The sequence below is a fragment of the Manis pentadactyla genome, chromosome 1 (genome assembly GCF_030020395.1).
Source record: "Manis pentadactyla isolate mManPen7 chromosome 1, mManPen7.hap1, whole genome shotgun sequence".
NCBI classification, from domain to species: domain Eukaryota; kingdom Metazoa; phylum Chordata; class Mammalia; order Pholidota; family Manidae; genus Manis; species Manis pentadactyla.
In genome coordinates, this window is record NC_080019.1 from 182,229,571 (window position 1) to 182,256,849 (window position 27,279).

At 40.1% G+C, this 27,279-nt stretch overlaps 1 protein-coding gene across 8 annotated transcripts in view; it reads right to left on the bottom strand.

The window, feature by feature from the left end:
• GRIK1 (glutamate ionotropic receptor kainate type subunit 1) overlaps positions 1-27,279 on the bottom strand; it is a 366,591-nt gene that overhangs the window by 110,167 nt on the left and 229,145 nt on the right. For 7 of the 8 annotated variants that reach the window (XM_036926321.2, XM_036926328.2, XM_057503948.1 and 4 more), the window contains exons 2-4: positions 26,502-26,669; positions 22,810-23,067; positions 11,294-11,475 (exon numbers count right to left, since the gene is read on the bottom strand). In XM_036926321.2, coding sequence (XP_036782216.2) covers positions 11,294-11,475; positions 22,810-23,067; positions 26,502-26,669 — 608 coding nt within the window. The remainder of the gene's footprint in view (positions 1-11,293; positions 11,476-22,809; positions 23,068-26,501; positions 26,670-27,279) is intronic. The other variant, XM_036926325.2, reaches the window with a different exon arrangement.

Below are 27,279 nucleotides of genomic sequence, written 5' to 3' on the forward strand. Positions count from 1 at the left end.
AGCATCCACAGCTAAGGGCAAACCATCTGTCACCAATAACTGGCATAATTCTATCATCACAGCAGAATCTTAAAGCAACACAGAGTGCTCCTAAGCAATTTTGATGTATTCTTGTAATATTTATAACAGTTTTTACTATTGCTTCTTTCCATTGAAAAATAGGCAACTTAGAAGTTTATGTTGACTCACCTGAAGTATACTGCGCTTTTTAAAGCATTCTCAAAATCAGGATACATTTTAAACCATCAGACATGGTTTCTAGTCAATAATTTCAAGTGAACAACTTCAAGCATGTGACATGCAATGTGGCTAAAATAATGGTTTTACTTCAAGATTGAAATAAGTTATTTTAGCGTAGGAATCATCTCCAGGAAACCAGATGAATGATATCTAGTCTCAGAGCAGCAATGTTAAGAAGGTTTGAGCTCCTTCTCCCCTGCCAACTGCTATACTTTAGGCTGCCTCCACTTACCCTCTGAGCAGGATGCTCCTTTGACAACACAAGGTTTAGTGTTGGTCACCAGTAGAACAAGCTAGGTATGAGCAGGTTTTTAGATCATTCTTTATTGTCATAAGAAAAAACACATGTGTCGCTGAATGACTATAACTTATATCTACAAAAGTAACAGTGGAATGTATGGAAGATAGCACTGGATCCCAGAAAACCCTCACATGTAAGAAAATACTCATCTTCTTATGGAGTTGGCTCAATAATGGCCTCCTACAAACATCCACATCCTAATCTCCAGACTCTATTAATATGTTACTTTACATGGAAAAAGGAACTTTGCAGGTGTAGCTAAGCTAATGATCTTAATTTATGGGGAGATTACTCTGGGTTATCCAGGTGGGCCACAAGATTCCTTAAAAGATGAAAGCAGAAGGGGCAGAAAGCAGAGAAGGTGATGTGGAAATGGAAGCAGAAAGAAAAAAGGCAATGTGATGGGCCACAAGCCAAGGAATGTGGACAGCCTGTAGAAGCTGGAAAAGGCAAGGGATGGGATTCCCTCATGAAGCCTTCAGAAGGAATGCAGCCCTGTCAATACCTGACTTCATTGAGACTTCTGACCTCCAGAAGTGTCCGAGAATACATTTGTACTGTTTTAAGCCACCGCATTTCTGATAATCTGCTACAGTTGCAATCGTAAACCAAAACATTTCATTTGCTCATCCGTCCCTGACTATGGCATGTGTATTAATATTAAGTGCATGTATCAAAAGGAAAAATGACTTGTTTGAAGTTGAAAACATTCTCAATTTCTCTGTGCCTCTCCATTCACAAACACACAGTAACCAAGTGCATGTACACGGACACAAGCTCCCCACAGAGTCTAGGGCTTTTCCTTCCACAGGAAGATGGTGCTATGCCATTTACAAACCCAGGCCTCTTTCCTCCTGCCTCCAGGTGAAATCAAACAAAGGCAAAAGATATTCCACAAAGCCCTGAAGAATAGAATAGCTGTACCATTTGGGAGTATCTTTCTGCCTTATTTTCTTCATGAGCTTCTCTCTCCAGCGGTGTGGTCAGAGTAGGCAAGCTGATACTAATAGATATTAATAAACAGAGTGGAAGCTAAGGGGGTTTAGTTTAGCTTCAGAAGGTAATCCTACTAGAAGAGCCAGATTGTATCACCCAGGTGCACAACAGAAGAGATTATGCTATTTAAGGAGCACAGGCTGCTGAAAACAGAGCAGGGGAAAATAAGACTTCCCCTGGCAGGATGAACTAGACAACCTGGCAGATAGGAGAGAGCAGAGCTTTTAAAGGATTACATGAGACTAAAGAATAAACTCTCTGTAACCTCCAGGGAAAATTGGTGGAAAGATGATGTGTAAGAAAGAATACAGTGGAAGGAAAGTTTAACAGCAAAGTATTGAACAGATTTGGAAGCTGGAAAGTTAGCAGAGAATATATTGAGTACCTTGTGATCTTGTTTGCAATAAGCTTCTTTCATAATGTTGGTAATAAAAACTATACCTCAGATTTGCCTGAGGGTAACTTTTGAGGGAGAGATGGGCAAGCAGGCATTAAATGGTGGTCCTGCTGGTCTCCATAGCCTAGCAAAGTCATCATGAGTCTGGGCTGTGGATGACTTTACATTGTCAATTAATCTGATAACTATCAGGCTCAGAAAATAATTATTTATATCAGTGTTTGTCAGTGCATTATAATCTCCAAAGAATTTAAATTAAGAAATACCAAGGCCTATACCTTATCCCTAAATATTCTAATTTTTTGGTCTGGGGTATGTTATAGGCATTGGTATCTGTTGAAAGCTCTCCAGCTGATACTTCTATATAGCCAGAACTGAGAACCACTGATACATATTAACCAAACTCATATTTTTAGACTGTAATAACAGCAACCATAGTTATTGTTTGCTGAGTGCCACATATCCACTGATGTACTTAGGTTCTTTACATGCCACTGGGGAGAAAGGATTACCCTTAATTTATGGATTTGAAGGTTAGAACATAGTTATCATATTTGAACCCTGGTATGTTCAATCCTGGCGTCTTTGTGCTATATTAACTTATTAATTGATAGTAAGAGGTATGCATAGCAGGAAAGTCAGTAATTTGCCCAAAGTCCTCTGGACTTTGGGAATCCAGATAAAAGCATACGATTATTTGGTGAGATCAAAAGAGCCACAGGAGTTGAAGCTTTACCTTAATTAACAAACCCATCAACCCAAGAGAGCTTGCAAGGTTGTCCATCTAGTTTTGAGGGAGCCTCCTGCCCTGTGAGAGGACTCAGCTGTCAAATGTTGTGTCTTGGATGATGGTGCAGGTACTGTGAGGACCCTCACTCACTCTTCCTCCTTCTGTCAGGAAGTCGAATCTACATGGTTCTTCTATTATGACATCTCTTTGGATATTAAAATTAGTTAGATCCTAATTTTAAATCCTTTCAGTGACATTTGGGAAGACTGTTAATCTCCTTGATGGAGTCACCTTTCATCAAGAAAGGACAGTTGGTTAAAAAAAAACTACATTTTTTTTTTGCTAAAATTGTGTAATAGCTATTTTGGTGGCCAGATGTTATAATGGCAGTGGGCACAAGGTGGGGAGGGTTTGGCATGGCCTGGTAGAAGTGTCCTGTATACTTAAGGCAATGTGGGGGCCACAGGGAAGGCACTCCGGAATTCCAAATATGGGAAGGATAAGGTCAGATATTTTATTTAGAATGAACAGTTTTTGAGGTTACCTAGAGGCTGGGTGGAGAAAAAGGGGTGTGGGGGCTTGTGGCAGAGAGGTCAATTGTCCTATAGGAGGAAGATGATAAGAGAGATGGCAAAAAGGAGGTTGAACACAAAAACATATTCAGGAGGCAGAATCTACAATATTTGGCAACTATCGAATAGGAAAGGTGAGAGAGAGTCAAGTGCATTCCTAGGTTTCTGGCTTGAGCAATTGGATGGTATTTTTAGCCAACAAGACAGGGACAGGAAAAGAAACTGGCTGGAGGAAGGAAAAGGAGGACAACGTGATGCATGAAGTCTGACATGGAGACTGAATGACACCAGGCAGTGTCTTCATAAAATAGGGAGACTTGGTCAGGCAGGTTGAGAGGAGCTTGGGGAATCCCTGCTGCAGTATAACGCAGGAGGTGGTGCAGTGATGGAGGTGGAACTGCGAAGGCTGCACCACTCTTCTAGTTTTGCCTTGACACAATACCAATAATATTGAGGACGATAATCCAACATGTGGATTATTTCATGCCCTTGTAGTGGGCTTAAGTCACATTTAACTTCTCAAAACAATGTGAGGTATACACTATGATATTCCTATGTTACAGATGCAGCAAAGAACAAATCACTAGGTCTTCTATTATATGACTTCATCCAGTACCTCAAGAGTTTTTCCCACTATTCTATTCTCTTTTAATCTTGCACAGTTTTTAGCACATAGAAAACATTCAATACATATTAGCTGAATAAATGATGAAATGTACATCTTACAGGATCACCCTTATGACAGAAAGGATTTGGCTGACAGCCATGGGGAAAGAAGGATGGAGAGACCCTTTTGGTAAAATCTTGCATTGATGAAGGATTGAAGAAGCAGGTGTGGTTAACATAGCAAAGTGATTTTTAACCTACTTCAGTCTTCAGGCTTCTTTAGGGAGTCTGATAGAAGCTATGGATCTTTCCTCTGGAAAAAGACATATTGAGGGGCATAAACAGTCCCTAAATTTTGAATAAAGCTGAAGTTCACTGATCCTGCTAGAGGCTTAAGACATGCTTTGATATACACGTCTTCAAATTCTTTACATGATTCCTTCTAAATTACCTCCACTTCTATTGCAAGGATAATTTCTCTTATTGCTTATTACAAAGTTTTGAGGTAGCTGGAATTAAGCATTATAGAATTTATGAAGCATATATGTGATTTTTATTACCTCCCTATTAACATTGAAACAATTCTAAGTCCTTTTACAAATCTATAGTTGGGGGTTTTCGAAAATCCTCAAGTGGGCATCCTGTACACTAAGAAGATGGACAAATTGCAGACCCCTTCAGTAAATCATTGGTCTTCCATAGAGGTCAATTAATTTTTATGTATATTCAATAACATACTCATGTGTCTATGAATCGCTCCTTATAACCAAAACTAACTCTGTGCTCTCAGGAAATATAAATAGATTTTAATATCAGCCTGTGAGAAACATAATTAGGATGAGGATGTTCTGCCAAAATAATTATATAATATATTGCAAATGATTATCTAGTTAGTATAAATTGAGATTCATCATCATTACATTGTCAGGATTTATCCAAAGTAATGAACTTATCATCAGTTAACTATCTTGAAGACTACCAAAGGACTTAGGAACTTTTTAAGAGAATGAACTGCTTAGTTATTTCCCCATTTCTTGGAAAGCCTACTATGTATAAGGCAATGTGCAAGTTCTTTATGTCTAGACATTAGGAAGAGGACGCTTTATTATTTGTATGCATAGAAACTCAGAGCTGAGGGAACCTTGGCAAGGTTAGAATCCAACAATCGAATTTTAAAGATGAGGTGACTGGGCTGAAGAAGAATCAGTGGACTTCCTCGAAGGAGCATATTTACAGGGGCCAAGAAACTCAGGGCATAGACACATCAGACTTGGTTTGAAATGCCAGCCTTGCTATTGAGTGTGTGACCTGGAACCTCACTTTTCTTACCTTTAATGTGGGGTATTTTGAAAGGATAAGAAGGTACCATTCCAGGCTGTATAGTATATTCTGGCCCATAGTGAGGACCCAATAAGTGGTAATTATTTTATTTATTAGGTAAAGAGCAGAATTTGCAAATGGATCTTCCAACTCCTAAAGATTCTAGTCACAGTCTTTTACTGCTTTAGAAACTAGCTTCATGATCACCCGCCAGTTTGTAGACACTGGACAGCGATACTCTTGTGACATTCATTTTCAAGGTCTCTTTTTGCCTTCAGGGGCAGATCTGGGTTTTTGTTGTTTAAATGGTTGTGTCTTTAATTACCTTCAATTAGTGCTCAAACAAATATGTGTTGAATGAAAGAGTGAATTTACCAGTTTTCTGTGCCCCTGCCTCACGGTCTCATTGCATTCAAGACATGCAAAGCTTAACTCAAATGTGTTCCAGGTTCCGTTACTGGGAGAATCAGCTGACATCTTGGGATACATAACAGTGGCAAAATAGGGTATTTTATTTTCCTTTTAATCCTCAGATAAGGTCCAAATCCCAGCCTAGCACTTGCAGGGTCTGTGACCTTGGGCAAGTTACAAAATATTTCTGAGCCCTGTCAGTTTTTTGCCCTCAGAATTTTCTCATAAAAATTAAGTGAGTGATGCATTTCACCTACTTATCACAGTGCCTGGCACACAGTGAGCATTCCTTAAAAGGTAGCTTCTGAGGTCTTTGGCCTATTCTATGTGTGCATGATTTTTTTGTTGTTGTTGTTTTTTTTTCTTTCTTTCTTTTTTTTTTATTTTTTATCTTCATTATTTTTTCATCTGGTCCTCCTGTAGGGAAGGTTGACTCAGAGAGGGAAAGATAGTATTTTTGTGAGAGACTAGCAACACCACTTAACTTAGACCCCTGAAAATTTATTCCTTGGGATACAGTTCTGTCATCTGCACTCTTGGGTGAAATTACATAAATGTGAAGAGTTTAGAAAGGAACGAAGAAGCTGGAGGTGAATTAAGTTTTAACAAGGAAACATTTTTTTTTCAGGTCTGATTTTTTTTTAAATTTTTATTTTGGTAATCTATAATTACATGAAGGACATTATGTTTACTAGGCTCCCACTTCACCAAGCCCCCCCCACATCCCTGTTCCCAGTCACTGTCCATCAACATAGTAAGATGCTGTAAAATCACTACTTGTCTTCTCTGTGTTGCTATGTGTTCATGATTAGAAATGATGGACTTGAGTGTCTGACTTAGTGAGTGTAGGTCTCAAACAAAGGCCTGCAACCTCTTAGCATATCGAAGCTGTACTGCCTGGCTTGGTATTTCGTGTCCTGAGAGATGAAAACTGATGGTGCTTCTGTCCTGGGAACCTCTGTTTGTTCTGGTCATAGCCACTAGGCACAACTTACGTGAGGAAAGAATCAATACACAAAATTATGTGATTGATCAGCATTGCCACTGCACTTCCTAGCAGAGGGATGCCAGGCATTAAAAAATACATTTTCTCTCTGACCTTGTTCTTACATTAATTGAAAGATGAGAAAAAAATAAAAACAAGAGCACACAAATGTTGACAGGAGTAAATGCCATATAATTCTACAAAATATTTTGGTACTAAAATGTTTTATGGAGACTAATGGCTCAATTATAGCTTAATACTCATTTCCACAAGTATTGTGAAGGGAAAAGCATCTGTCCTCTGATGCTCTTGTTCATGTAGACAAGGGAGCAGCCTGCCTGGGCTGGAAACAGAGTGTTCACGATTGCCCACTGGCTGCTCCCCCACTCAGGGAATTGGCGCGGCCCTGACGCTGCTTCCCTGATGGATGGAGCACCACAGCGGCCCCCCCTGCCCTTCGGAGAGCCATTAGGATGCAGACTCCTGTGCTTGAAATTGAACCTTCTTTCTCAGTCCTATTACTGGATTGGAAAGGGACTCTGCAGTTCTCCAAACAGGCAAATTTATTTTCTGGAAGTGGAATCATAGACTGAAATGCATGGACTTTCTTAATAATATGGGACTTCAGGGATTGAATGAGACTTTCCTTTTGAGGAAACTGAGGCACAGAGGAGCAATTTGCTCAAATGTACTTGGCAGAGTTGAGTCCAGAGCACACCGCATGGGGTGATTTTGGAGAGAACTACTTATTAAGAGCTCTTCGCACAGTTCTTTGGTCATTCATTCATTCATTTCATTTATTCAGTCAACACAACTCTGTTGAGCTCAGTATGTGCCAAATAATGTAGAAGGTGCTGGGGAGCTATCTCTGAGTTTCCATTTCCACTTGCAAAGGAAGGATAATACCACTTATGTAAAGGGTTAGATTAAAGGAGATCATCAAGCATGGCAGTAGAAACATTTTAGTTCAAATTCCTCTCCCATCAGCTACTCCCTTGGTAGAGTCACACTCGGTGTAAGTGAGCAAGGGTGCAAGTTGGGTGTGGCCAGGGAAGGTGCCAGCAGGAGGACAGCAGGGCTTGGAGAAAGTGGTGGTGAGGAGGAGTTGAGGATCTGGGGTTCCTAGTTAGGAGACAGGTGGTGGCGGGCAGGGAGAGAAGAGGACACCCTGCTACCTGATGGGTCCCATGTGCGTGCTGCTGGCTGTTGGGGGCACTCTCAGATGGCAGAAATCCATGGAGACAGGTTATTCATATGAAAACCCTGATCCTCTGTAGCCTAATCAAGTCTTGACATTTGAATTTCTTACTAATTTTTGGGAAATAACTTTTCAGATTCTCATCATGTAGTACTTGTTCAATATGAATAGAAATAATTACTTCGCTGGAGCGATTAGCATGCCCAAGAATAACTATAGACTTTTCCCCCATTTTTACTTTTAGATAAATGTCAAATATCTTCTTTAAAGAAAAAAGATCTCTTTTTTTCTTAAGAACCATTAAAAAGTGGTAAAGCATGATGAAGGTGCAGGCAAATGCAGGGAAATAATGGGAAATATGCATGAGAGGAAAGCCAAGTTGACCTGGCAGAGAAAATTTTCTCAGCAGTGATTTTAGGTACTAGAAAGCAAAAGCTGTTAATACTAATTCCATCCAAAAGAGACAGCAGCAAGTGGGTTTTGTTTTTTCCAGATGTTTCTGGAAGCCTCCTTCAGAATGAAATAGTTTATCCACCTGAAAGGGGACCCTTCATGGAACGTGGGTGCACAGGGTCTGAGATCAAATGGTCTGGAGACCGTGTGGCAGCCTGGCTATTCAGAGAGTAACCTTGTAAGGGGCACTGAACCTGTCTGAGCTTCACTTTCCTCAGCTGGGAAGTGTGAATACCAAAGGTATCTCAGGGGCTGTTTGAGGTTGCGTGACACGTGCATAGGATGCCAGGCACCGTCAGGGGCACCTTATGAAGAGAGCTAGATCTGCTTCCTTCCTTTGCTTTCGAGTAGATAGATACTGCTTCAGTGGGGCTGGAATCAGGACCCAGAACTCCTGAAGCCTCCACCTCTGAGAGCCATACTCAGCAGACAGCTGCTGGGAAGAAGGTCTCCCTCTGTCTGTCTTTCTACAGGTTGTTGCCCAGAACTGATGGGGCAAGTGAAACAGGATCACACAGAGTACTTGGGCCTCATTTTACCCAGAATAGAAAAGTCCTGAGGTTTTCCATACCACTTTTCAAATTATACCAGCTTCTTGGAGGTCCAAATTAAACCCAGGTAAGCCAATCTGGGTCCTCTGCTGTGACTTCCAAAGAGCAATTGTATATGTACACATGGGAAGGTGGGTGCTTCAAGCTGGCACCTTTAAACAAAGTTCTCCTCCCTCCCTCAGATTTGCAGGTCTTTAGTCTACAACAAGAAGTGGGTGAGCAGAGTCTTGTCGTTGCTTTCCCCAAGTCTCATGGCCAATCTTCCTAATCACAGGATTAGGACAAAGAAACACAAGTTGAAACATGGTGACACAGAAGGTGGAGGAAAAAGGGTTTGGGTCAATGGCTGTTTCAAAGCTCCACTAACCACACTGTCCCTTATCCCTAGCAGGCATTTCTTGGGAAGGCTTCTCTTAGAGGGTTTTTCTGGTTTGTTTTTTAAGAAAATTATCCTTGAATGATGTAATCTCTATGCTACCAGGAAAGAAACAGAGGAACACCATTTCACTGAAATAGAGGAGAAACTGGAGCAGCCCTTCCCCATGCCCAGTGTGAGCTTCAGTTGCCGGTTCCATGCCTGCCATTTGGGAGAGATGTGGCCAGTTATGTGAGCCCACTGGGCATCTAACCAAGAGAAGCCTCATCCCCAAATCATTCTCTCACGTGTAACAGAAATCCCCAGTCTCTGTTACAGCAGGCTCCTGGGAAGGGATGCGTCTTTGTGTTTTGAGGGCTACCCATAAAACCCCGGGTGCTTTTCTCAGTTGCGCTCCACACCCCATTACACACTTTAATGAACTGTATTAAAATTCTCAAATGAAACCTTAGGATAAAGGGCTGCTCATTGTATTTACTTAGCTTAAACGTTCTTTAGCTATGGATGGTCACAGTGCCACGCTGGCTTTCTTTACTGAGAGATAATTGTGGTGATAATATCAAGATTTGTTAACGCAACTGCAGTCTAGAAGTAAGTAACATGCTCTTCGCATAACTGGAGAAGCAACATTTCAGAGTGGAGAAAGCACAGGGGGAATAAACAGGTCGAGAGCCAGTTTTTGACTGTGTGACTCTGGGAAAGTCCTTTTACCCTCTATCACGTGAGAAGATGAACCCTGATGATGTCTGTGATTGTTTCAACTGCAATTTTAAATGTGTTCTGTGACTCTAAATAGATTTTTAGCATAATCACCCAGAAGATAATAGAAACATCTAGTCAACTTTCCTGAGCGTCTATGTTCAGTGAAATTAAAAACTTAAGTCTGAACTCAGTGGCTGCAGAGAGATGGCCTGCATGCATAAGATACCCACTGGAGAGTAAGGCCAGCTCTTCCAGCTGATTCAGAAATCCACACTCTGCGTTTTGAGTGGAAGGGTTGGTCTACTTATGAAATTAGTGCCCATGACCAGTCAACCACATAGCAAACCCCAAGCCATTTAAACTAGGGAGTGCGGTAACAGCTTGGGTCATTTTGGTTAAGAGCATGGCCTTGTGCCACAATAACCACTTAAATTAAATGCCAAGAGACTCCCATTAAGGCTATGGAAATATAATCTGGCTGATTTTTCTGACTCTACCCTAAATTCAATCCCCTCATCTTTTATTAATGCTTCTATTTTAAACACGTGGCCAGCCTTTCTCATTGCTTCCATCTATGCCAGAGTTTCTCAACACCAGCACTCTTGGCAGCTTAGGCTACATGGTTCTTTGCTTTGGGGACTGTCCTGTATGTTATAGGGTGTCCAGCAGCATCCCTGACCTCGAAGTACCGCTTCCCAGTAGAGCACCACCATCCCCAATATCACCATGAAAAATGTTTCCAGACATTGCCAAAAGTCCCTGGGCAGGGGCTAAACCACTCTGGGTTGAGAACCACTAATCTATGCTTTACCTTTTTTCAATTCTGAATTTATGTTCTTGGGCGTAAGACCAGTGCTATGTCCTAAAGTGCTCAGAAATTATCACTCCATTTCTATTATTCTTAACATTACTAACATCTTTCATTGATAGAGGATCTCACAATTTATCAAGGGTTTCCACCCATGTTATCCGTGGAGATTCACGCATGGAGCTCATGGTCTATAACAAATTAGGAGAGAAGCATCTTTTCTGTGAATCTCCCTGTGCTCCCTTTTCACTATGCTTGGAGTCCTGCGTGTTTGACAAAAGAGGTCTTTTGAGGTCGTCCATGAGGAAAATGTATTTAGGACAAGTCAGGCATTGAAGTCTGGCTCAGGCTTTTCAAGAGAATAAAACGAGAGATGCTCGATCGCCTTGAGATGATGCCTTTCTCTTCTCAGTCCCTGCTGGGGGGACCTTTATACCCCCCAGTAAGAACGTAGGACTGACATCTACATCTTCATACTCTGAGCCCTGTGGCTATTTTTCAAAGAGTTCTGGGGAAAACTGCTGTCTTCCACCTAAGCTGAACTGTTGTAGTCATACCGTGTTGCACTAAGTGAAGGCGAGAGCATTTTTGAACAAGAGAAATGAACGGATTCCCCCACACTTCCAGCCCATCCCTGTCCCTCTTACCTGCTTAAGGATTTCAGCAGCTGTTGCATGGGAACAATCAAATATCACATAGAACTCCTTGCCCTTCTTCATCTCCTTGAGCAAAGGCTTGGCATCTTTATTCCCAGAGGGCAGCTGGCGGATTTTGATTTTAATGTTATATCTGGAGGGAGCTTTGATGAGCTCTTGCAGACGTATTAGACCTAGAAAAAGACATCCCATCATGTTAACGACTTGTTCTGTCAAAAGAGCATATATCACCAGTGACAGTCAAGCCCGTATCATTCCCAAAATGTATCGAGGCCACCTATGTAAATGTTACACTATTGACTTCTCCTCCGTCATCCCCCTTTCTGTGGTGGATTATACTGTATGTTCCCTTCGTTGGTATGTGTGGCTTGGATATGCAGTTTTCCCAAATGCATTTTGAATTTATTTAGAATGCAGTTGTCCTCCCCGCCTTTCAGCCAACACTTCATATCTTTAAGAAATCAAGTCTATAACTGTAAAACTTTGGTAAACAAAAAATTGTTTGTTTTTCAAAGGTGCTCAATGAAATGGATAACACCTGTTCACTTAAAAAAACTAACACTAGAATTTCTTGGGTCCATAAATCTTGATAAGCCTTTCATCAAATATTTATATATGGCATTGTTAGTCCGCTAATTAGTTGGGCTGCTTTAAGAAATCTTCCACTTCCTACTGTAGGGGAGCAAATTTTGCCACCTCAAAATGTATTTCTTTGTAATGTGGATTATTTTAGGCAGATTATTTTTAAGAAACAGAGGCTCAGAAAGAACCCTGATCTTCCCTCTAACTGCCTAAGAGAATCTAAACAGAGGGCTTGCTCCAGGAAGGGAGCTCTCGCCATAGATAGAGGAATATGATCTAGGTGTGCTAGAAAGGGAGAAACTTAGCAAAGTCCATTAAAATTCTTCTTTGTCCCATTGTTTCTGTGTGGCCCAGTGAACATTCGTTTACCAAATGTTTACTCTTTTTCATCTTCTGTGAATTGTCTTCCTTTCTTTTGAAATCCCAGACCCTGTTCCCTTCTCCTACGCTTCCATCCCCTCACTGTCCCTCAAACCTGCTTAAGGAGTTCAGCAGCTGTTTCTTGGGAGCAATCAGATATCCCACAGAACTCCTTGCCCTTCTTCATCTCCTTGAGTAAAAGTTTGACATCTTTATTCCCACTTATTCACATTCTGTGGCTCAGGTGGCATATAAACCTCATTTCCTAACTACCTGTGGGCTTCATATTCTTATGGAGCCTCTGTACAGATGTAATTAAACTTGATTTTCTCCTATTAGACACTCTTATGTCAATATAATTCTGAGATCAGCCAAGGGAACATTGAAGGGTAGAGGAAAACTTTTCTCCTTCAACAGCATCATATAAACGATTTTGCAAATGGCTCATTGTATTCTCTTTCTAAGATGACTGCATTCTGGACTGGAAAACCCTTTCTTGATTTAAAGAAAAAGAGACCATAGAATTCTTAGAGATTATAATAGTAAAAGCAGAAACAAAATTCTTAATAAAAAAATCACCATTAGTAATTGTAGGAAGGCGTATCCAGCCAACCAACATGTCAGAGAATGTTTGATTCACTGCAAGTATCCACTGAGCTGTACCAGTTTCAACAGCAGTGCTTTACAAGCCCCCATCCTATTTCCCCGAACATTAACTGGAGCTTGCCACACTGCATGACGTCGGCTGTCACTCAAGGGCTCCCATCACTTTGGAAAATTGACTTGTATGTTTTTTTATTAAACAGTTCTGTGCTTCCAGAATTTGTCAGCGTCAAGTAATCAATAGGAAATGTTAAGTGTTATCAGTACTCAGATCGAAACTGTGATAGGCACTGTGCAAGTTATAGCATGGATGCCAGCTATCTCTGGACTTGATGCATTTCTACCATTTTCTTGTTTTATTTAGTTATTTTTTTCCCCCTAGAAGCCATATTTTGTGGCTCAGATGTTAAAAAGTTCCTCTAACATCTTGGATGGGTCTGGTTCTGATGTACTCCTCACCGTTAGAGGGACAGAGGCAATTGCAGGAGGGGTTCTGGAGAGCATCACGATTTAGAGCTCATTATCCTTTAAATTTTTTTTGCATAACAATTGAAATTATTAGAATGACAGTCTTCCTGGACTCTGGTTTCCTTTCAACTCGATCAACATGGTTCAATGCTCTCAAGTAGCTGTAATGAGCCACTGTCCTCTTACTTCCAGAATCTCTTGTCCTGAGCTGCTGATGGGTACCAAAAATGGAAGAAAACTGAGGACATGGACTTGTCAATCCTTACAGCAATCTTATGAAGCAAGTATTATTAGCTTTTTAATTCCAATAAGGAAAGGGAGTCTAAGAGCAACTAAGTAACTCACTCAGGGTTACAAAGACAGTTTGGAGGAGCCCTGGATTCATTTGCCGTGTGGGAGTCCAGCACTCAATCCTTCCACTTTACCGTCCGGCCTTACAAACTGGTGTTGCTGAAGGAACAGATGTAACTGGATTATTTGATGAGATGGGGAAAAAATAGAAACTGGGACCCATCTCCTTTCATTTTTCTCCAGGCTACCTGCATCTTTCGTCTGTTTTTACCTCCCATCCTCCTGCTTTGCAGTCACATGCATTCTTTTCCCCTTGAGCATGAGCCCAAGGGAGATCAGTGTGACCTCTAAGGAAAATGGGAAAAACATTTCCAAAGTGCATTCCATATGCTGCAATGTACTGCTGGCCTATTCTTTGTTGAATGGAATGTCATTCTTGAAGGGCAGCTTCCTGTCGTAATGACATGCACATGTCAACGGCCATTAAAGTGGAATATGTTTTCTCACTTCACTCATTCATTTATATGGGAAAGCATTTCCTGGGTGCTCATTAGAGGCCAAACCTCATTCTAAGTGCTGGGAGTGTAACAGGAACACATCTCACCTTAAGGTCCTCGTGGCCTATGAAAGGATTTCCTCCTATCAACTCTCGCGATGTGGATGAGTAATGATTACCACTTTATAAATCATGAGCCGAGGCTGTTGGAGGCTGGCAGCTTGTGCCAGGCTGTGTTAATGCTGTTCAATGGCAGATCCAGGGCTTAAAGCCAGGTCCTTCTGACTCTCACCAATCTAGGGTCTTTACACCAAATCACTTGTCCCCTCCTGACTTTTAGATTTCAGATCAATGAACTAATTCACTGACAACTAGCTAACTAAATATCTGCATAAATAAACAGAGAAAGAAAACTTTGGACTGGCCAAAAGCATTCAACCTTAATTTGGCAAATGAAGCTGTTAATAAACATGACCTCTACTCTCAAAAAAAAAGTGACCATGTCCTTATACAATTGTTAAAGAAAATAAACTTATTTTGCTATCAATAGATGGGAACAGAGAACCCCTCAGTACAAAAGACCAGTACAAAAGTTTTTCATTGGACTCAATTTATGGTTTGGAAAAACTCACCACTAAGCCCTTAATTTTCTCAGTTTGTCTGCATAACAGGTGAACTGACCTGAGGAAGGGAGAGATTCAGCAGATTTAAAGATTACAGACCCAAGTTGTGAGAGGAACAAGGAACAAGGAGCTGAGAGGTTTACATTTCTCTTCCCAGGGAAATTGTTGGCTGAAAAAGTCCTTCTGCCTTCATTAGCAAATGCATGATTTACAATTCAAAAGGATTTTTTAGTTCACTGGAGAAAAAGTCGAGAGAAAGCTTTCCCTTTAATATGCATTGCATAGCAATCCATCTATCATTTATACTTTAAAGCAGAGATTAGTTAAAAATGATTTGCTAAACAGGTAATTGTTTGAGGGAAAGGAAATTGATTTAGGCACAACTCTAACTTTGTGGTCCTCCCAGGTCGGGAGGCTAGTGCTGATGGTGGCCCAGGGCTTTTAGGATGGGACTCCTGTTGCAGAGAACAGAAGCGGACACGCAAACTTGGTAATGGCGATAGGCTTTGTGGCTCATTGCAGTGGAGGGACTTAAAAATAAAATGCAGAGGAGACAACCAAATCCAACTGAGGGACATTTTGCAGTAAAACTGACCTGAACACTCTAAAAAATGTCATGAAAGACAAAGGAAAGCTGAACTGTTTTAGACAGAAGGTGGTAAAAGAACATGGCAACTGAAGGTGACTGGTGATCCTAGACTCAAGGGCAGATGCTCTAAGGACAATTACTGGGACAGTTAGAGAGACTGAAATATGGTTTTATGTATTATCTATATATAAATGCATATGTAGTGTTCTGTTTATTTTAGAAGCATAAGCAGCCAAGCTGGGAAGGAGTGATAAGAAAGAGTCCCCGTGACAGGGTGAGACCCAGCACAGGCTCTGCTGAAGTGTGCCATCAAGGCTGAGCCAGCAGCCTTTTCCTGTGAGGAGAGGACGAGGCTAATTTGGGCACAGGTGGCTCTTCCAAGAGAGTGGGGCTGGAGTGAGTTGGCTCTGGGTCCCACTGGACCAGATGAAAAAGCCAGAGGGCTCGCAACATCCTTGGCCAGAAGCACCCCAAGCTGGCTGTCGGTGCAGGGGGCAAAACCACATTCTGGAGGGGAAACCGTGGCACCATCTAGCCACCAGGAAGGCCTCAGATGTTTGAGAACAGAGTGCAACGACTCCCTCTAGCCAGCAACCACTCTAGCTTTAGTCATCTCTGCAAAATCTTCTATTATTATTATTATCATTACTTTTTTACTATTTTTTATTCACATACACATTTATGCATGATAACAGTATTGTATTAATGTCAAGTTTCCTGCATTTATTAGTTGTAGCATGGTTATAACAAGGAAGGTCCTAGCTCTTAGGAAATACACACTCATGTATTTGGGACAAAAATGTCACTGATATCTGCCACTTACTTTCAAATGGTTCAACAACACTCTATTTTCTACTGCTGCTATTGTTGCTGTGTTTAGATTGAGAGAATCACAGAGCATTAGAGCAAATGTGGCCCAGAGGTAACAACTGCTGGATCTAGATGAAGTGGACACAGGAGTTCATTGCACATTCCCTGCAACTTTTCTGTAAGTTCAAATCTTTCTATATAAAAAGACTAAACTGAGAGATATAACTTAATACTGTAAGAGCCTCCTTCCTCCACTCCTACTCCCAGGACTGCAATTGGAAAACCTACCTCTGGTTTGAAAAGCACTTTAAAGAGCCCATTTATTTCACATGCGTTTGAGCTGGGCTTTGGATATGCAGATATGCACTCAAAACTGCCCAAATGGCCAAACCTAAACACTTTCTTTGGCCACCTCCTACTCTGTGCCCTCAGATATGACACAGAAAAATGCTGATTTGCATGCACATCGAGCAACTCTGGGAACAGGTGGAACATATGGAAGAGAAAAAAGAAATGGCTATTTCCAGGGAGTGTTTAAAATTTCCCATGCCTTCTCCTTAAATAATAACAAACTTTGCATTTACATTGCCCCTTTTTATGAAGTATGCTACATGTCTTTTAAATATCTCAATAAACCTCAGAATATACCTCCGAGGTGGATAGGTGTCAGCGCTATTTCACAGTAAGGAAAGTGAGGCACAGTGAGGTTAATTGTTTGAATCGGCCCTGAAAATAAGCCACAGATGTCTGGAATTGGAAGGGACCTTAAAGGTCAGACCCTTCTTGATGCATGAATCCCTCTGCACAGCTGCTGCTGAACACCTCTCTGTGTGAGGAATTATCTGCCTCACATTGCAACCCATCCATTTTGACAGCTTTAGTTATATTTAATGAGTATCAGTTCAAAAGAAAAGTACCTAGTTTTTCTTGAGTCTTAATCCAATTCCCTGTTGGTCAAACAACATCAGTGGTGTGGATGCCATAAAAATGAATGTAATACGCCATTGGGACCCAAAGATAAGATAGCACATTTAAAATTTTAAATGTTAATTTCTTTTTCATTTGAACTCCAAACATGCAAAATGGCATTTCACAAACTTGTTGGTGTATTAATATACCCCTAATAAGAAAAAAGAAGGGGCTCTTTGTACTCTCCAGAGGGGAGCACAAATCAGAACTGAGAAGTGTGAAAAGGGCAAGTGAATGATTTACTTGGGGAAAGACAGCACTTGGAAGTACAAATCTTCATTATGTGTGATTTTTCTGAAGTGCATACAAAAAAGTGTTAAAGATGCCCCAGAAGAAAAATTGTGTCCTTTGACCTCAAAGAACCTCATAGAAGAATCTAGTCAAAATATTTGAGATGAACTGTGTTGCAGTTAGCTCAACCAGTATATTTCAGTCTTGAATTCTAGGCAATATCAACAGTAGTTAAAAATAATGTACTTCCATGCACTATCTAAATATTATTTCCCTGAGCAGAATTCTGAAATTTGAATAGGTTCTGGTTGGGGGTGCTGGAGTCAGTGGATGTGAATGGTAGAGAAGAGAGAGGAAAAAGAAACAAAGAACTATAATTTGTCATGTGGGCAGTACTGAGTGCCAACGGCTTCCATCCCCCAGCTAAGTCAGGTGGAATTTTGGGAGGGCATGGAGCAGAAGTGTTTTAACTAATATGGGTGATCAAAATAACATAGTGGGGTGAGTTTTGATTGCTGAAGGTGAAAAGATTTACTTATTCTTTTATTTGGCACTGATTGGGTACAGCATATCTTTCATTTTGGCTTGGTCATCTGTGCCAAAGTGTTAATTTTCTTCAAGTCCAAATTTTAAGTCTCTGTCAAGATTCTTGTTTCTGAACAATACATTCTTTGTTTTCTTTGGGAAAATGGAGGAAAATAAAACAAATATAACAAATCATTGCTTTGATACAACCATAAAAGCAGCTATTTCACTTATTCATAGAGTGGTTGAGCGTATTAAATGAGTTAATTATATAAAGTATTTAGCACATATAATCAGCACTCAAGAATTTAGTTATTGTAGTTTTGGTGGTCGTCATTTCTCTTGCACTTTTCTCTTTGGATTAACTGTTCCTTTCAGTCACTATTATTTTTATGTATATTAATCTTATTTTGAATTTATCCTCATTGTAAAGCTTTGAGACATTTCCAGTGATAGTTAATAGCTCTTCTTGTAAGGTGAATTTAGAAAACTTCATGGCTTTGAAATGTTGAGAAAAATGACTTAAGACACCCATGGATGAAAACAAAAAATCTTAAGGGCTCTGTGTGATAAACTCAGGGCTAGAGGCCTCTGGCTGGGTCTCATTTCCTTGATGGCCTCATCTAGTCCCATCTATAGGCTGGGACTCTCAAATTTGTATCTTCAGCCTACACCTCATTCCTGAACTCCAGATTCATATAAGACTACTCTTCACCTCCATCTGGAAGTCTTGCAGGCATTGCAAACTCAAACTTACCATGTTCATGACTAAAGGAACTCCTTATATCGTCCTTAATCCTCCAAACCAGCACCACCTATAACCTTCCCCATCTCAGATGATGGTTTAGGCTAAACTTAGAGATATCTTGGACTTCTCTATTTCTCTCTTACTTAGCCTCCATTCCCTCAGGGCATTATGCCAGATCAACATTCAAAATATTTCTAACCATTTCTTATTTCTCTGTTCCTTATCTCCTTCTTCTTTTGCCTTGATTTCTCTAGGAGTCATCTGTTTTCACCCTTACCCTCAGATGTACTATCAATCTGAAAGCCAGAGTGACCTTTTCATGATATAAATCTGATTATGTCCCTCTTCTGCTGAAAATTCTCCCATGGCTCCCCATTTCACGAGGAGAGAAAGATCTACCGTCGTCTACAAAGCCCTCCATGACCTACAATGCCCTCCTCTCTGAACTGTCTCCTACCACTCTTCACCTCTCACTCTGATCCAACCACACTGGCCTCCTTCATTGTAAATAAAGGTTTATTGGGACATACAACATTCATTCATTTACATATTATCTATATGTAAGTATCTACATTGTCTATGGCTGTTTTCTTGCTACCTCATCAGAGTGGAATAAAGTTAAGACCAAGACCCTGTGGCCCACGAAGCTGATACCATATACCATCTGTCCCTTTAGAGAAAAAAGTTTGCAGGCCCTTGTTCCACAGAGACAGCTGCGGCTGCACTTCACCGAGGTCGGCCTTGAGAAAGAAGGAACTGCTGACTACCCTCCACACTGTACTTCTCAGCCGCTCAGCTGCTCAGCCTTTCTGATGCGTGTGTGTGAAGGGATAGGAGCCAGGCTTCCACCAGGGGTCTAATGAAGCAGAGGGGAGGACCAATGAGCATCAATTTCTCATTGCCTAGGGTCACCTTTGACTGTGGGAATCAGAGGGAAGGAGGTGACTGATGGGAAAGACATCCAGGCAACGGCGAGAGAGAGATGAAGCGAGACACTTGACTTCCTCCAATGTTCTCTAAGGTCTTTCCACATTTTCTCTTCTAGAGGATAGAATTCTGCCAGCTAGTATTTAGTGAATTGAATTTTGTCCTTAGAGACTTGCACAGTGCTCTCCTTGACTTCAATGGGAGTCATGAGCCATTTGGTCTCCCAGACATCTGTGCTGGCTTCAGGCTATTTAACAAACGTCTAAACAAATCCCAATAAAGTGCTCTTTAATGGGTACTTAATTCGGGTGTGAGGGCGGGTGCTTAGCACACCTAAGTCCTTTCTTTTCCTTCAGGTTTAGTAAGTTTTCTCCTTTTTATGGCTTGATGATTATTGCAACCAAAATCCTGAGTCAAGCAGTATTAAACCCACTCAAAGTCAAAAGATGTCTGCTTTTATTGATCTCAGTTGGCTTGTTTACTCTCTGGGTTCCGAATTAATGGCTCAATTGATTATCATTTACATTTTTAATTTCTTTGTGGGGAAAATCATTTTAACATGAATCACCTGTAACTGAATGGGCAACATACAAACTCATTTTGGATTTTTAATTTCAGCAAGTATTTATTTAGTAACTGAGCTCAGGTGAATTTAACAGATGAAAAAGAGATTTCAGTTTCTTGGGAAAGAACAGAAATCACAGTTGGAATTTTTTTCCTGTGCAAATTGGCCATCAGTTATGGGTGCTCACACAAAATCAGAAAGGTGGTTAAGACATCAACTCCTGGGTCATTCTTTCATCAATTATATTTTGTCTAAAAACAATTGAAATCTACAACAATTATGCTCACACCTTTAGTTGAACCTTTTCTTAAATCCAGAAGCTTCAATATCATTCATTGATGTGTTTTCCTTTTAGATAGTCCTGCTTTGCAGGTGGCAGAAATGGTGAGAGAAAATTATAGTATAGTGTGTGTTACATAATGGGAAATAGTATATGATTTTATTTGTTCACATGATTCTCTGTTTACAAAGGTAGGCAGCTTGGAAGGTCTGACTACACTTACATTTACAATGGAAGGGGAGCAGAATTTGCCACCCCAAAATGTATCTCTCTGGCATGGGGAATATTTTACACTGGTCATTTTAAGAAATAGCAGACACAGGTGAAGCTCTGAAAATTGAGAAGCTCTTACCCTTTTGTAAGAGACATTTACATTTATAAGGGAACTCTCCATTTGTAAGGGTGTCTCCCTCTGTACAAGAAGAGGGGATGACAATCTCAGAAACTTATCAATGGAGGAGGCGATGCCTTAAATCTGAACCTTACTCTTCTTTACTGTGCTTTTCCTGGTACCCTTGCATCACTGATTCCACACCCCACCAACCTTTTTGGTCTTTAGCTGAAGATGGAATTTAAAGGTGATGGCTTCTGTCATTTCAGGAGAATTAGTTTTCCTGGGTCTCTCCCATGTGTATCGGTGGCATACATGCTATTAGATCTTTAAACATTTTTTTTGTTTCTTTTCTTTTCTTTTCTGTTTTTATTTTTTTCCTGTTAATCTGTCTTATGTCAGTTTAATTGGAAGAAGAGAAGATGCTTCTGCTGCTACACAATACAATATTCTATCTCAAGACTCTTTAAATATGCTTATGGAGTGAATTCATGTGATAGTTTATTTTCTTTCTTGACAGCAAACAAAGAAAGCTCTGAAAATATGACTTCTTGAGGCTTATCCTTCCCTGCAAGACTGTCTTGAATATAATATTTCAAAATTATATAGCCAATCACCTACCTTTGCTTCTTTCTAAAATGAGATGATGTATAAGAAAATACATAAATGCCTATTTCCAAGCAGAATAGGTCACTTTTATATGACTGCTTAGAATGGAACCAGAGTTTAGTGCCAAATAGAGGAGGATTACTATTTTACTCTCTGGGAAGTGGAAAATGCTCATGGTTAGTGAAATAGCCAGTGAAAAACAAAATACTGTTAAAAAGTTAAGAAGTGCTTTGCTTTATTCATTTTCAATAATAGTGATGTTAGTCATATTACCAAATGTGTAGATCAAAGAAAGGAACTGATTTCAAGTCTTGGAGAAAAGCCATTCAGAACGTAATATTCCTTCCATGTATAATTACCAAACACTTTGCTATATGCCATGGCTGTTTAGGTAGCAGGTTCTAAAAATAAATGAGATAAAATTCCAATGTTTAGGCATTCCTAGTCTCAGAGGCATGTGAACAAGTGATGTAATGATTATATTTACAACGTGGCATTGAACCAGATGGTGGACTCAGAGAGCTTTCAGCAAGAGGTGGTATTCGAGTGTGAACAGGGAGAATGAGGGACTCATTGCCCTGTGTGTGGAGTATCATCTGAAGAAGGCACCAGCTGAGAAGAAGAGTTGGGATGAATTGGGCGGCATTTAAGGAATGAGGGACTCTTCGTCATAGCTGATGAGAGCACACAGGTTGTGCAGATAGGCTGATGTCTGGGTTAATGCAGATGGAAAAGGCTGGATGGTGAACAGCTTTAAATGAGAAGGACTTGGACTTTATTACCTGGATGATGGAGAGACACCAGCAAAATTTAAACTGAATAAAAGGGAGCCTGAACTCAGACAAACCTCAAAATGTCCCTGGAAGGCAAAAGGGGAGGGTACCAGCAAGAGAAACTTTAAATGGGGGAGGTTCAGGGCAAACATCTAGTGAGAGGGAGGCTCTGAGCATATTTCTGTCCTGCCTCCTAAAATAAGCAGGTGGGACAAAGTGAGCTTTAGTAAGGGATTGTTCTGGGCTTCTTATCCCTTTCCCATGAAATGGTCAGCTTTACTGATACAGCTCCTAGATTCCTCTCTGTTAACCTACTTTAGAAACTTTTCTAGACATTTATGTAGTTACTTATCAAGTTGGAATCACACCTCGTAGTTATTTTTTCAAAGTTTCTCTGCCTGATTTAAGGAATGGAGTCATGGTCACAGTCTTAATAGAATTGGATAAGTGAAGTTAGATCTTTAATATTTTGATTGGATTACAACATAAATCAATGAGGTGATATTTCTTTTAAAAGAATCACCCTAAATAGGATGATGGAAGTATCATCAGAAAGGATCAACTCACCAAAAGGAACTGGAATTAGCTACACATGGCCTTCCCAAATTAGAATCATATTAAAGAGCATTTTTATGTACTCCACCTGATGAGTTAATGCCCATCGAACACTCTGGTTCCCTTTGTTCAGACCAGACATGGCCAGGTGAGATCTTGGGTGGGTCCATACCTGTGCTGTCTTCATACACCACGGTCACTGTTTTCCAGTTGTAGTACAGGACCAAATCCAGGACTGCCTTGCTGATAGCCGCATAATCTGGGTAGAGGTTGATGTAAAACAAATCTTTGTTGTCCACCGAGGGGTGTTTCCAGCGGGTTTGTATGTGTGGAACTTCGAGAGCATTGCAAATAGACTGCACAGCACTGACAGAGGAGCTATGGGAAGGGCCAAAGAGGGCAGCCACACCAAGGCCCAGCTGGTCACACGCTGAGTGCAGAGACAAGGAGGGGTGGTGGCGAGGGCGAGGAAGGAGAGAGAGAGAGAGAGAGAAAGAGAGAGAGAGACTTCTGTGAATTTCATTTTTCCTTCTGTGAGTCCCCTTTTTATTTTCACTATTGGAAATTTCCTTCCCCTCTCTGTATGTATGTTGAGGAAATATGCTTCACCTAACTTGCAATATCCCTGAGATACTAAAGTACAGACAGATGTGAATGCAGACCTGATTAACAACATATCACAGCCAGCTCCCTGCAAATAAAAATGAGTGGCTGGTCTCACTTCAGTACTTTCAATCAGATGAAATCTAAATCCCTTGCCTTGTGGTTGGAGTCACCCAGGAACACTGAGAACACCTCTGCAATCTATTTGCAGTGACTGCCATGTGAATGAAGTTCTGTCATTCGACGGCTGGCAGTAAAGATATTCATGTGGTCATAGAATTTGGAAGATGGGAGGCTGCAAAGCACTTTAGTTTCGAAGACTCGGAAAGAAGTTCCAGGCTATTGAAAAACCACTAAAGAATGTTAAGTGACACTGATGCCTGCTTAATAACAGAATAATAAAATAGTATAGCTTAAAGGGATCGTAGAATACATTTGGTCCAACACACTAATAATCATAGACAACAGAGTGAGTCCTGGTCACTGTGCCATGGCAGGGCTGTGTCAGAGCACAGAGACCCAGCTCGGAGGCAAGCCTTTCTCTACCTCAGTATCAGCCAACATGTACTCTAAGAAAATCAAGTCCATATGTATTGACAACTTAGTTTATAAGATTTATTTATGTTCCTCATTATAAGATGATATATACTCATGGAGAGAATTTGGAATATTTAGAAGTGTAAGGAAGAAAAAAAAAGGCTCTGTAATTCCATCATCTTGGGGTAACATCTATTCATATTTTAGTGATCCAATTGATTAAAAAATGCATCATTATGCAGGTACAGTTTGATACACTGCTTTCTTCATTTGACACTAAATTTAACACTAAAAGCAGGTCCTTTCCCCTGAGTCATGACAAAGTCTTCGAAAGTGTATTTTTGGTGTCTATAGAATAAATAGCACGTACCTTGGATATATGATCATTTAACTCTTTATGATGTTGGACTTTTAAGTTTCTCTTAGTTTTTGGTTATTATAAGTAATATTAGAGTACTTGTTTTAGTTCTTATGTTTTTCTCTGAATTTTAACTTACTTTCTTAAAGTAGATTCCTAGCTATAATTAGAGGGTATTGATACTTTAAATTACTTGATACATATTAACCAAATTCCCTCCCAGAGAGGTTGGGACAGATTATTCTCTATAACCATGTAAAATAGTGCCTATTAATTACATGCTGGTATAAACTTATGTTGGTATTAGGCATACATTTAAAAGCATTTCAAATTTATATTTTAATACTAGTTAGGAATTTGGAACTGCTGAGAGAAAATCACTGAATATTTGAATTACATAACAGTGAAATTTATAAATGAAGTTATGATAGTCTTTATAATTATGTCACCCTATGAATAAATAAGTAGGAAAATGATATGGCTTTGTCCAAATTGTCTGATGTGATTTAGAGAAAAAAATTAGTACAGTTTTGAAAGCCATATTCCAAATGTCTATTTAATATTTGGGGACAGCAAATGTTGACAGTCATTCTCGGGGCAAACTTGCTGATTCTGTGCTCATTGGTACCGAATTACTATGTGAACTATGAACACGTATTATTTTCTACACTAAGTGCTGTAAATGTAAGCTGTCATTGTCCTCTGATCATTTTCTGGATGTGTTTTCATTGGTTAGCAAGATAAAATGACAGCACGAGGATACATAATCTGTTGTTTTGTCTAGCATTGGCAATGAATCGAAATACCTGCTTATATTTAGCTCTGGGATTCTAATATGACTTGACAGAAAATCAATCCTTTTGAATTGTTTGCCAGCAAATTACCACTTTTAAGGAGCTCTGGGGGTGTTCAATTTATAGGTACGGCAGGTACTCCATGTCACAAAAAAGCTTTCAACTTTATGTGGGTTGAAGTATCATGGTTAAATGTGGTTTCCTTTCTAAGGTATTTGCTTAACAGTGTGTGAAAGAGAAGAGAAAGGCAGACAGAGAGAGAAAAGAGAGAGACACACACCCAGAGAAAGACACACACACACACACACACACACACACACACACACACACACACACACACACATGCACACAGAGCAAGAGATGAAGACATAGAGGTCCAACCCATGAAGATAATTCATGTGGAGATGACTTGCAAACTTTAAAGTCCTTTATGAAGTTTTATTATTTGTTCATAGACAACTCTGACCTATGTAGTATCTGCAACTCCACCCATCTTTATAAAGAAAATATTCTTATACTAAGATCATGCCATAAATAGAAGAAAAAAAAATCATTACATTATTCGCCTTTCCTCTGTGCCTCCATGAAAACGAGTTTTACATTTTGTTTGTGAAAAACAGTAAGAGTCCTGCAGGAGAGTGTAAGAAGTGAACGCATCCAATGATCATACCTGAGTTAATTTTATATGGAAGCAGCCAATATTTAGTTACTTGGAAATCAGCACAGGGTGTTCACTGTATTCCATTTGTTTGTGTGTTTTTAATGGGCAGAGTATTTCTGTATGAGGGAAAGAGCTTCTCCTATTCTGGGCTGATCAGCAGTCTTTGCTTCCATATAAATACCTGTATCAAGTCTCAGCAGCTCTGTTGTTAGAGCCAAGCTTCCAGCACACCGAATGTAACCTTGCTTCAAAGAGTCGTCCTGGAAGTATCCAGGGGATGTTTAAACAAGCCCCACAATTCCAGTGGCTCTTTCAGAGAGAAACCTTGCAGCCCACATATAAATTAGATTACTTTTTTAGGAACTTAATCTTCAGAAGAAAAATAGAATCAGAAAAAAGGAATACAGAGATTGTTCTCATGGGTATAATCATCATATTGTTATGATTGTGTGGAAAGGAGTTTTTAAAAAAAGTTGAGAAGATGCTGTGTAAACCCAGTAGTTAACAACCTGTTAAAATTCAGGGTGTAAGATATGTGTGTTGTGGGCATTTCTGCATGCTTGGTGGATATGACCTTCCACAGTTTTATTTGACTGCACTGAACAATTTCATGGTGGTCTCTCAACCTTCGGAAGGAAAAACAGACCAAGCTTGACATTTTCTATTCACAGCTGAACAAGTTAATCATACAGTAGAGGGCACTGAAGGGTGAGCTAATCAGAAGGGCCCAGAAAACAGGGCTGGGTAACATCCATTAGAATAGTTCAGATGGCACTGGACAGTGACATCGAGGACTGAGATTTCCTGCAACCCATCTGCACAAAGATGTCCACTCTGAAAAAGAGCAGGTAGCAAAAAAGTAGAGCAGACATATCACCCAAAGAAGCTTTTAAAAATGTGAAAATAGTTACCTCGCCGTGAGGCTTCAAAACTATCAAAAAGGTTAATTCTCTGGATGTCATAGGTTAATGTGGTGTTAGGCATCAGGGTTCGATTTCTGTTAATGCTGGTAACTGCGAACTTGAATGCTAATTCTTCAACATTAACAGGTTCATTTTCCACAGTTTCAAAAATCCCTCCTGCAGAAGCAAAAGAGATGCATGAGAAGCATTAGTCACATTATTCATGTGTATGTGTTTTAGAGGAAAATATAAACGATTCAAACAGAAGGCCAGAAGAATAAATGTAGGAATAGTCAGAACAGATCCCAAACCCAGTGTTAAAAGCTGTTTGTCAGCATGTCACATGCAGATAAATAGATCTAACTCCATATGTTTGTCAAAGACTTCAGACTCAACGCTGGACTGTACAACACCTCTCAGATGGCAGTGTATTCCAAATATTTAGCACCATGTAAAGTATAACTGAGAATATGGTGGAGAGAGGTTTTCTACAGCTTGGACATGAATCTCACTGTGGTTGACCTAATCATAATTAGAGCTGTATTCTGGTAGGACTATCCTTCCTTAGAATGAAGCTCTTTCTATTCAGAAACAGACATTCTAATAGACTCTAGAGGGATCATTTAGAATGTTCAGTGGGGTCAAAATGAGATACACATATGCTTTGATTTCTCAGCATGAAAACATCTCTTCTTTGTGGCTCAGAATTCTGGCATCATATTCTAGTACTTTCTAAAGGGCATGGGAAGATTCAAAGAACTTTTTTTGTTTTGTTTTGTTTGAGACA